A 12,313-nucleotide genomic window follows, 5' to 3' on the forward strand; every position below is an offset into this window, starting at 1 on the left:
GTTTCATAAAGTTCAAGACCTTTAAACACCGTCTTAAACTAATAAGAATGCAATTTAATCAAATTAATGAGCAATTATAATAATTCTTTGGATGAAGGTTCACTAAAATCTGCTGGTCCAAATTGAACCACATCAGACTTCTTGTCTTTTCCACACATGGGGCCTGATTTACTAAGATCGCAAATAATGGGCGCATATTTGCTTGCTTGCGTGAAAAAATGCACATGCTATTGATTTGCGTGTCACAGCTGATCAACTAAAGCCCCTTTTACACAGTAATTCTGTTTTGGGAATATTTCACCTTTATTCCAGAACGTGTCTGTAGGGATGGGAATTGATAAGAATTTAACGATTCCAAATTCCATTATCGATTTTGCTTATCGATCCAATTCCTTATCGATTCTCATTGAGTGAGGGAATAAAAGAGTACAAACAGGTGTGTTTGCATTAACTGTCTTTTATATTTCCATCTCTGCACAGAAAATATCCCATATACAGTATGTACAAATAATAATAACAGATGACGCCAGGCCCGGTTCGGGGGGGACAGGGAGAGGCGGCGGCTGTGTGCAGTGAAAGTGAAACTAAAGACACTTTACTAATTCCTCTATTGCCGCATGTCCACTACATGGAACCAGTTCGACTTGGCTTGGCCCGTCTCCCGTTGTTGTGCACCTCATTTCCTTTCCCCTACGTTCAGAAACTTGTATTTGAAGGAGTCCGACGTTTGTTGCCCACACCAGAACCAGAACTGGGCCCAGCGTTCACTCCGCCGCTACATTCACAAGCGTCACTAAGCAGCAAATCAAATACATGACATTCCTGTAAATGCATCACATGCTGTGGACAAATGTTTGAGCAGATTGGAGAGATTCCACCCTTTTGAAGAAATAGAAGCTTTGACAGTGTTCCAGTGGACCTGGTGTCGTCTTTTTAGACCGTTTCTGCCTCAACCCCATGTTGGTTACGTTCTGACCAAAACAATGCAGCGTACACGTGACGTCATCATGTGTGCGCAACAAAGGTGGACTCGATAAGCAGAATTGTTAAGCAGGCAGGCAAACGATTCCAAGGAATTGAGCTACTGGTTCTCAAAAAGAACCGGTTCTCGATTCCCATCCCCAGTCATCTGTGTCAAACTCACTGCCTTCACGTCTCACTGTTTTTAAGTAATACCTGCAACAAATTTTAGTTGACTGTTGCACGTGTTGAGTATTTGTCTCTCACGTCTCACTGTTATTGTTGTAGTGTACTTATTTATTAACTGTTTGTTTCCTCACTTATTCATTTATTATCTGGACCTGCTTTATCCTCACTAGGGTCATGGGGGTCACTTGGAGCCTATCCCAGATACTAATGGGTGAAGGTGGGGTTCACCCTGGACATGTCACCAGTTCATCACAGGACTGAAATACAGAGACAAACAATCACTGTCACATTCACACCTATGGGCGATTTAGATTAAGCCATTAACCTATCAGTGCATGTCTTTGGATGGTGGAAGGAGCCGAAGTACCCAAAGAGAACCCACGCAGACATGGGGAGAACATGCAAACTCCACACATAAAGGTCCCACCCCCATCGACCACGTTTGTTTGCTCCGGATTCAAACCATCATATCCCTGGTTGTATTTGCTCTATCAACATAAAATAAAAAGTGGGAGAGTGTTTAAGTCCACACTTTCTGATGCAATTGTCCCCAGTGGCCTATGTGACTGACTTCCGGCGCTACGACGTGTTGAAACTGTCATGTGATTGAGTCACGGGGCCGTGACCATGGACCCCTAAGGGTTAATATGTATATATATTAGGGCTGCACGATTAATCGGTAAAAGATCGCGATCTTGATTCACACATGTACACAATCTCATTTCTAAACACGGACGATACTTAAGCTTTTTGTTTTACGAGCTGCATTACAAACAAACACCCACAAACACAGAACCGCCTCCACCTCCTCCCTCAACCAATGGGAAAGCGTCTTAACAACACGTGACCTGCAAGAGTGAATGACAGCGGAGGAAGAAAGGGGTTTGGACTTTTGAATTGAGTATTTTCAAAATGTAGCTGCTTGAACCATTTTCTAAGATGTCATACCCCACCTTTAACCAAGTGTTACGTGCCAGGAGGTCTAGGGTGCTGACACATAACAAAAATTAAAAGAAAGAAAAAGATGGTTCGGGAGACAGCAAAGGAAAACGTGGAGAGCAGGTCGCTTGTAGGAAAATGACTGAAAATTTATTATAGAAAAATAAGTTGTACATAGCCAAAATTACTTATAAATAACAAAAGTTACGACAAACAAAAAGTGAACTGCAGTGGTGGACCCAGTCTCGTCTTTATGGTCGGAGCTCCAGGCTTTTATAGGCAGGCGGCGAATTGAATTCAGGTGTTCCCAGTTGGCCCCAGATTGAAGGTGGAGACAAGGAAAAAAACACAGAACAACCAATGGCCCCAGCAGAATCAAAAGTCTCACCCTCTCCAAAAATTTCATATTAAAATAATTCCAGTGAGAGAGTTTTTCAAAGTCCGCACTTTCAAATGCAATTGTCCCCAGTGGTCTACGTGACCGACTTGCGATGTGTTGAAAAAGTAATGTGATTCAGTCATGGGGATGTGACCGTGGACCCTTAAGGGTTAAAGTGAAAAAATAACAGACAGATAAGATAGATGAAGTCGTGCTGACAAGAAAGTACCAAACATGGGTCTAGTAAACATTTCTTTATATAGTATATAATGGCAAAATCAAAAGCACTGAAAAACAGCCAAAATAGGCTCAGAGCCCTAAGGGTTAAATAAGTCTGGTCATTTTCTTTCACTCTCAAACATCTAAATTCTACATTCTCCTGCCTCCTTAAAAGGCAGAACGTGTTCCTCTACTTGTGGAATGTGCAAATGAATATTGGTCTCTGCTGTCATTAAAGCAGACCTCTCTGTTACACTCTGAAATGGTTCTTTTGGGGCTTATCAGAGGGCTAAATGGCATTTGATAGTGGCATTTCAACCTTTAAATGGCTCTTAAGTTTTATTTAAAGAATAATTAGCACTTTTTTTCAAAGCACTTGGAGCTAACAAAGAGGCTCCCCTGTGCTTTTATTTTATCAGTGAAACACAAATGGTGAAGCACTTCAGAGAAAACAATAAAAGCAGTACTGGCTTAGATAATCTAAACCGTTAAAGGTCACAAACCTTTTAGTGTTGATAAAAAATACAAAGAGACAAATCTGAATTTAGAGTGTTACACATATCAAAATAGGAGACATTTAACACCTTCAAGTCAGACTTTTTATGCCCTGGCAAAGACCCTCATGGATGCCCTCTAGGTAATAATAATAATAATAATAATAATAATAATAATAATAATAATAATAATAATAATAATAATAATAATAATAATAATAATGCATGTTTGATTTTTCTATCATCTTGAAATTGTTTCTGCATGACTTATTTTTTGAACATTGATGATAAATGTTTAACTTTTGCTTTTCATGCTTCACCTGATTCCTTGGTGCACATTTACTTAGTTAGATTATATAAACAGTCCTGTGCAGCGGTTTGAAACCACCAATTGGTTTGTTGCTTTAGCAAGAATATAATGATGTTTTATAATGTACCTACAAAATATAGAACAGTATTAAAAACAAAAATTTCAGAGAAAAAACAGACTAAAGTATTTAATGGAACCATCTTTTGGACTAAACATGTGATTATGAGGGTAATAAAAAATATTCAGTAAAGTAGGAATTCTCCCAAAACATACTCGAGTACAGTAGTGAAGTATAATTACTTTGTTATTAGGGGTGTAAGAAAATATTAATTCAGCAATATATCGCAATATTTCATTTCACAATAGTGTATCGATATTAAAAAATACTGTATCGATATTTTTAGGTATTTATTCAAATGCAGATATGGCAGAGGTTCAATTTTGTTTTTTGTTTTTCTTTATTGTTCATATCTTATTTATTATTATTTAACACTGTTTTATTAAATAATGGTTATTTGAAGCATCCTAAAAGCATTTTTTACTGTTTGAGAGGCAGATGTTAGTTACTTTGTTGGGACAAAAATAATGCTCTGATGTTAGTTCTGAACTAACAGAATATGAACATTTGATCAGGATCTTAAACTGTAATGTCTGTAAAACATAATTTCAGTTTGAACACAGGAACATTTTGTGGTATAGCACTGGATCCTGTTGTGATCAAATAAAAATGTGTTTAGTATCTGTGCATATTTCTGGTGTAATTCAAGGAAACAATCATTCAAAAAAAGAAACAAAACCAATAAAAAATGGCCTTGCTAACAGTATCATGATATATCGTGATATGTCGCATCGTGATCCTAGTATTGTGATTTGTATTGCATCTCCAGATTCTTGCCAATACACACCCCTTCTTGTTACAATTCAACACTGCTTACATAACATGTTTCTTCCACAAACCTATGCCAGTGTTTGCGTCTGTCTTCCCTCAGTGGTTTCATAATGAACAGAAAATATTTTTACTTCTCCTAATAACATATAAAATCTCCAACACTGTATTTTGCAAAAGGAGTTTGGGCAAAGTACGTCAGAGTAACCGCTTCAGCAGACAGTCCTGTGTGTGCTGATCAGTGATTAAAGAAATGTTCCTGCTCATGGTTGTGCTTGGGCAGATCTGACATGTCCAAGAAAACAAAGAGGAGTTGTCTGGCTGTGGCTGACTGCACAGTTGTGTTTTATTATTTTTCATATTAAAGTTAACCAGTGCAGTTCGGTGCAAACCCAACACTCGGTTACACCAGTGTTTCTGTGTGGTTGGATGTTTGCAGCCATCAGGGAGGTGATCTGAACTCGCCTATACCATACCATACCATACCATACCATACCATACCATACCATACCATACCATACCATATTTAAGTATTTTAAAAACTTTACAGCTGGCCAAAGTGCCGTACACAAAGCAGAAAACAAGGGAATAAATAAAGGTCTTCACAAGAGCTCACTAAGATTGTGTCTAAATTATGTCAGGGTCTACAAAAATGCAGTGGTGTGAATTCATTTTACATTAAACCAATATGGGAATCAGAATTGAATATTATTCTGTCTGAAAGTGAGTGGCATTCTATGTGTAAAACACAGTAAACATCCACCAGCTCTAAATGTTGGGAAGAATTTGGCTCAAAAACCTCATTCGTTTTTTTTTACTACACCGAGCATAAAAAGTAAACAATTAAGAAAACAGCAGCAATGCTGGAGAGGATGTGGTCACATGAACACTAACCACTCACATATCTGTTGGACGTGTGTAAAAATGCAAATGTTTTGGAACCATGTTGTTCAGACAGTGGAGGTCATTTTAAATTATAAAATTCTAATGAACCCCCAGACTATCTACCTGGGTCTAATACCTGATGATGGAATTAAAAGAGAAGACGTTACTTAATTAAAACTTTAATTCTTGCCTGCAAAAAGGTAGTCACAAGGAACTGGTTAAAACGTGACCCTCTTCGACCACAACAACGGCTGGACATTATAGAGGAAATATATACCATGGAAAAATTAACATTTCTCTACCTCCATGGTTCCCGCTGGTGTTCTCCGTCTGGGTTCGCATCCGCAAACACCTGGAAAATGGATGGAATGTACGCAGAGGACAGACAGAACGTTCCATCTGTATCCGTCTGTGTCTTTAACGTTACTTTTGTCACTGTTGTTTATTTAGTTAAATCTCCACACTGCTGACATTACTCCTCTGTGGCGTACCTGCTGCACTGAACTGTGAACGTCACACTGCCGTCAGTGGTATCGGTGCAGTTGTATCAGAGTACTTTTACAAGTACGAGTACAAGTACACACGCTGAGTATCGGATTCAATACTAGATACTGGTATCGGTATCGGTACATCCCTACCACGAAGCTTCTTTTTACCTCCGCCAGGAGGTGTTGTGATCACTTTGCTTTGTGTGTTTGTTTGTTTGTTTGTTTGTTAGCAAGATAACTCAAAAAGTTATGGACGGACTTTTATGAAATTTTCAGGAAATGTTAATACTGGCACAAGGAACAAATGATTAAATTTGGTGGTGATTGGGGGGGGGGTCTGTCTTGGCGGAGGTCTGCGCTCTTCAAGTGCTTTTCTAGTTTGTTTTTGGAACCACAAGCTGCAGCTGATCTGACCTGAGAGCACGAGGGGGGGCGTAGGGGTGGATCAGGTCAGACAGGTAGGAGGGGGCAAGGCCATTCAAACATTTAAAAGCAAATAGAGGAATTTTAAAATAACTCTAAAATGCAATGGCAACCAACCAAAGTGCCAACCAAACTCAAAGTGCTACAGACTAACTCAATGACTTGCACTTGTTTTTCATAGTTTGACTTGTCCTGTAAATTACTGTATGTTGTAACTGTGTGTTGTATTTCATGCTGCCTCTTGGCCAGGAATCCCTTGGAAAAGAGGTTCTTAATCTCAATGGGATCTTTTTTTTTCCTGTTTGAATAAAGGTAAAAAAAAAAAAAAAGAGTTAACTAACTAACAAGCAAACTAACTAACCAAATAACTAACTAACGAACTAACTTCATTTACTTTATTTCCTGTGTGGGAAAAAACAGACTCTCTAAGCTTGAGCAGTACAAATCAAATATTTTTAAGGCAGACCCATTTCCCAAGAATGACTTTAAACTTTATTACTCATTAACTGATCAACATAATTAATAAACTGCAAACCACCCAGAATGCACTGCTCTGTGTAAAGTAACCAGTATACTAATGAAAATTAACAGAACTGCAGTAGGAACGTATGGTTTATTTATTTAGTAATGCAGTCTGTGCTCTCCCTACAAAAAATACATTATCTGTCCCATGAACATCATTGTACACTTTAGTTTTTGTCAGAAACCAGCGGTGGGACGTACATTTAATACCTGGACCTTCAGTGGAGACTAAGTGGACTGAAAACACCTGTTAATACCAAGACCACGATGATGTCACAACTAGAGAAAGCAACAATATTCTACAAAAAAAAACAAGGCATTACAGAGAGAGAGAGAGAAAGAAAAAGAGAGAAAGAAATAGAGAGAAGGAAAGAGAAAGAAATAGAGAGAAAGAGACTAAGAAAGAAAGAGAGAAAGAGAGAGACAGAGAGAGCAAGAGAAAGAGAGAAAGACAGAGAGAGAAAGAAAGAGAGAGACAGAGAAACACAGAGAGAGAGATAAAGAAACAGAAAGACAGAGAGGGAAAGACAGAAAGAGAGAAGGAAAGAGAGAGAGACAGAAACAGACAGACACATATTCGCTGTATTGAGGGTTAATACTCTTTTTACTAACCCACCAAACCCAGGTCAGACTCTGACCCTCCTGTCCACATGTAGACAGTTTCAGTCGTATCTGCTACAGTTTCAGATCAGGTCGTCCTTTCATCTACACGAACCTGGAGTTTTCAGTCACTCAAACTGCAGCTTTTTGACGCTGGGTCCCAGAGTGCATACATTAAAAAAGGCCTGTTTCGTGGCCTTGCTGGTCCTGATGGTCCACTACTGTCTGAAACACCTCAGACTGTCACCGATACAGTTGGAATTAAATATTTTTATCTCTTTTCATGAAATATTTGTAGCAATGGGATTTATTACTGACAGATAAAGTGTAAATGGGACTCATTAGGGTTCGTCAAAGCTGATTACTGATGTGTACAAATAGGAATAAAAACGTGTCTGAAAACAGAATTATTCCAACTTTACTAACAATAGTGTTTTTTTTTTTCCTACAGTTATATATTTTCCAGCAGTGGAAATTATGTCTATATTTTATTTATGCCACAGTTTGTTTTAAAAAGTAAGTAAAAAAAAATATGATACATACACATGACATGGAGCCATTCAGCTTAAAAATACCAGGATATGATTTTGGGTGTACAGTATGTACCCAAAAAAGCTCCTCATTGTGTCATGCATGGTGACGGGCCCAGCACACAGGAAATGTTCAATGAAAAGATAAAGACGCCAGTGGAATCTGCAAACCACCTCTGCGAACCACAACACTTACTTTGTCATTCAGCGGCGACAAACACGTCGAGCTAAACCAGAAATCATTTTGACCCATAAGGTTTAACAACAGACAACGTATGGATTAAGACAAAGCAAGTGTGTGTGTATGTGTGTGCGTGTGTGTGTGTGTGTGTGTGTGTGTGGGGGGGGGGGGGTAAAGACGTATGCATGTGCGAGCAGACGGAGGTCGTGACCTTGTCTCAGCTGTGCATGTTAGCGAGACAAAGAGTGTCCAAAGGCAGCAGCTGCTCTCAGCTGGGTGTGTCTGCATGAGTGTGTGTGTGTGTAAAGTGTGTGTATGTGTAAAGTGTGTGTATGTGTAAAGTGTGTTCCAGTCGGTCCCTGTGTGTTGGCGCCGCTCCAACCGCCCAGCATCACTCTGTCATGTCATTATATTGAGAAACAGCAAGGCCGCGTTTCAGTCATCAGGAAATTGATACAATATCTGAGATAAAAACAGGATGTATCCTCTCACTGTGACATTAAAGATCCTGACTGTTGCTTCACTACACTGTAAAAAACAAAATGTTACCAAGTGTCTGTTTCTCATTTCTAGTCCAAATATCTCATCACACTTAAATTAAGACATAATCACCTGATTTAAACAGTGGATCGCCAAATGTGTGACAGCATGGTGCGTTTTAGAAAGAGAAGGGCAGCTGGAGAGTTTTCAGAATTTGCGAGAAAAATATGATCTGGGGACACATGACTTTTAGAGATATCTACAACTAAGAGATTATTACAGAAAGGAAATCCACGTTGACCCCTCCCAGGAAGTGAACAGGGTGATCCAAATCATTATCAAAGCATATAAGTAGAGATGCACCGATACCACTTTTTTCCAGACCGAGTACGAGCACTTACATTTGAGTACTTGCCGATACCAAGTACTGATACGAGTACTTAATAACCCCATTCCAGTTCTTAGTTCCTTTTGTAAATGTGCTTTATTGTCATTGTCATTTGTCTGACTGAAACAAAGTGCTGCTAATGACATTTAATGTGTTGGAATGAGCGTTTCTCAATTATTCCACCAGGGGGCGCCGCTCTGAATTAACCACACTGGACAAATACCACGAAGAAGAGTAAAGTTTTTGGAGAAGAAGAAGAAAGTCAGTAATAACAAACATGGAGACGACAGAGGTAACACTAATGTGATACTAATATTGTAGTGTTTTCACTGGTAAGGTTTAAAGGTAAGGTAAGGTTTGGGGGCGGCTGTGGCTCGGGTGGTAGAGCGGGTCGTCTAATAACCGAAGGGTTGGCGGTTTGAATCCCGCTCTGTCCTAATCAGTCTGTTGTGTCCTTGGGCAAGACACTTCACCCTCCCTGCCTCCAGTGCCACCCACACTGGTGTATGAATGTTTGGTGGTGGTCGGAGGGGCAGTAGGTGCAACTTGGCAGCCACACTTCTGTCAGTCTGTCCCAGGGCAACTGTGGCTACAAATGTAGTTTACCACCACCAGAGGGAGAATGTGAGAGCGAATGAATAATGGGTTAATAATGTAAAGTGCTTTGGGTGTCTAGAAAAGCGCTATACAAATCCAATCCATTATTATTATTATTATTAAAAGTGAAGCTTCAGCAGGTAGAGAAAAGATAAATGAGCGAGTTTCATTTTCACTTCCGCTGGTGGCAGTCTGCACCGCTCTGTACATCCGCTGGTATTCTCATTCTGTGTATGCATCCACCAGCACCTGGAAAACGGATGGAATGTACGCAGAGGATGGACAGAATGATGTGTCCATATCTGTCTGTGTCTTTAACGTTACTGTCAGTCAGCGTTACTTTTATCACTGTCATTTATTTTGAAAAATCTCCACACTCTTCACACATTATTCCTCCTCCTCGTACCTGCTGCACTGAACTGTGAATGTTACACAGCTGTAAGTGGTATCTGTGCATTAGTATCGGATATTGTTTACAAGTACGAGTACACACACTGAGTACCGGAGGTGATGCCGATACTTGTATCGGTATCGGTGCATCCCTACATATAAGGAAAGTAAATCAAGAATAATTTCAACTATCTATCGTGGATTCAACTCACATGACAAAAACTCAAACAATTATATAAAAGAAAAATGGGAGGAGTTCAATGTGGAAATTACAGATGCTGCTTGGTTTAATATGTGTTAGATACACCAAACAGCCACTAGTTTGCGGATCTGGAGGGACTTCTCCTGGAAAAATCTGGTGTGTTTCTTTATTTCACCCAAGAAGAAAAGTCAGCAGTTAGACAGCAGAAATGTTGGAGGGAATGTGGAGAATCTGATGTAGATCACACACGTTTTTTAGGAAATGTGATAAAATAATTGTGTTTTGGGAAATGGTGAGTAGAGTACTAAAACAAATAATGAGGTATGAGATTCCAATGTGCTGTGATGTTCTGTATTTGTGTAACTTGTCTGATGGAAGTGTAGTAGGAAACGACATATACTTGGTTAAGGTACTTTTGGTGGCTTGCAAAAAAGCTATTACAAGGAACTGGGGAAGAACAGAAGCACCAACACAGGACCAATGGATTGAAATTATTGATGGAATATAAACAATAGAAAGGGTGACTCAGACTGCAACAACAGGAAGCACAAATAGACAAAATGTGGAATAAATAGACTGTTTACAGAGCTGGGAATGATGGGAAGAATGGATAGGGCTGTGGTGAGGAATGTGTGATGCAACCAAGGTATGTTGGTTTGTTCTTTTTTCAGTTTTTGGTGTTTTGTCAAAAATGTGTGAAGAATTTCAATGCAGACTTAAGTGACAAAAAATAAGACATAATCACCTAAAGAGTAACTTCTCAGTGAGATATAAGAACTGATTTTTAGACAATAGATCTGGAAAATCTGATTTCAAGAAATCTTAATAAGATCATTTTCACTTGTTCCATTGGCAAGATTCTTTTTTTTTTTTTTTTTTGCTTAATTCAAGATTTTTTTCTTAATTCAAGATTTTTTTTTTTCTTTTTTGGCTGAATTCAAGATTTATTTATTTTTGCTTAATTTAAGATTTTTTTTTTTTTTTTTTTTGCTTAATTTTATTTTATTTTTTTTTAAATTCAAGAATTTTTTTTCTCTCAATTCAAGATTTCTTTTGGCTTAATCCAAGATTTTTTTTCTTAATTTATTTATTTATTTATTTTGCTTAATTGATTTTTTTTTTTAATATGGAAAAAAAAACAACAAAACTTGAATTAAGCAAAAAAAAAATCTTGAATTAAGCAAAAAAAAAAAAAATCTTGAACTAAGAAAAAAAAAATCTTGAAATAAACCGAAAAAATATTGAATTAGGCAAAAAAATCTTGAATTAAGCAAAAAATAAATCTTGAATTTAGAAAAAACAATCTTGAAATAAGAAAAAAAATCTTGAATTAAGCAAAACAAAATAAATAAATAAATCTTGAATTAAGCAAAAAAAAAAAAAAAATCTGCCAATGGAACAAGTGGAAATTATCTTAGTAAGATTTCTTGAAATCAGATTTTCCGGATCTATTGTCTAAAAATCAGTTCTTATATCTCACTGAAAAGTTACCCTTTAGGTGATTCTGTCTTATTTTAAGTGTGATGAGATATTTGGACTAGAAATGAGAAAAATACACTTGGTAAGATTTTTACGTTTGCAGTATATGTATGACTCAGTATGAAGTCTACTAAAAAAAAAGTGAATTAAAGCTTACTTTTCTCCAAAGAATCTCCTCCAGAACTCAGCAGCATCGGCTTTGGTGATCCTGAAAGTGTCGCCCTGAAACTGTCCTCCTGGGAAGATGGCTTTGATTTCCGCCAGCATGTGACTGAAGATCAGAGACAGCTTGGTCAGGTTCCTCCTACAGAGAAGAGGTCAGGGAAGACAGGAAACAGTTGGTGCACCGCTACAGCCTCCAAGCATTCACAGACACCATATGGAATTCATTTCAACTTCTGATATCTGGACATACAGTTCAGTTTTCACCAAGTCTGTGATCTTTCTTTACAAGGACCTTCTGACACCTGGAAGCATAATGTCCAAATGAATGTCATGTAAATGTAGAGAGCCCAGTGTTTACACCTACATCTGATGTTACTTCCTGTTTGCTGTACATCCCCCTTTGATCTGTCAATGAACCTAAAATCAATCAAATTCATGATGTAACATAATCAATATCACAGTCAATACGGCTGATACTGGTTGATGCAGATGTTCAGTGGAAATACCTGTAGTTCCCTAGAAATTAAGTAGATTTTTACTTTACACAATAATGTCCCATTGTTTTTTGTTGTTTTAAATTGTACAGCTTCTTATGTTTTGGTTTTTT

At 38.1% G+C, this 12,313-nt stretch overlaps 1 protein-coding gene across 3 annotated transcripts in view; it reads right to left on the reverse strand.

Moving 5' to 3' along the window:
- Positions 1-12,313, reverse strand: part of cblb (Cbl proto-oncogene B, E3 ubiquitin protein ligase) — a 193,229-nt gene that overhangs the window by 103,722 nt on the left and 77,194 nt on the right. For all 3 annotated transcript variants that reach the window (XM_030154183.1, XM_030154181.1, XM_030154182.1), the window contains exon 4: positions 11,699-11,845. In XM_030154183.1, the coding sequence (XP_030010043.1) occupies positions 11,699-11,845 (147 nt within the window). The remainder of the gene's footprint in view (positions 1-11,698; positions 11,846-12,313) is intronic.

Source organism: Sphaeramia orbicularis, chromosome 14 (genome assembly GCF_902148855.1).
Source record: "Sphaeramia orbicularis chromosome 14, fSphaOr1.1, whole genome shotgun sequence".
NCBI classification, from domain to species: Eukaryota; Metazoa; Chordata; class Actinopteri; order Kurtiformes; family Apogonidae; genus Sphaeramia; species Sphaeramia orbicularis.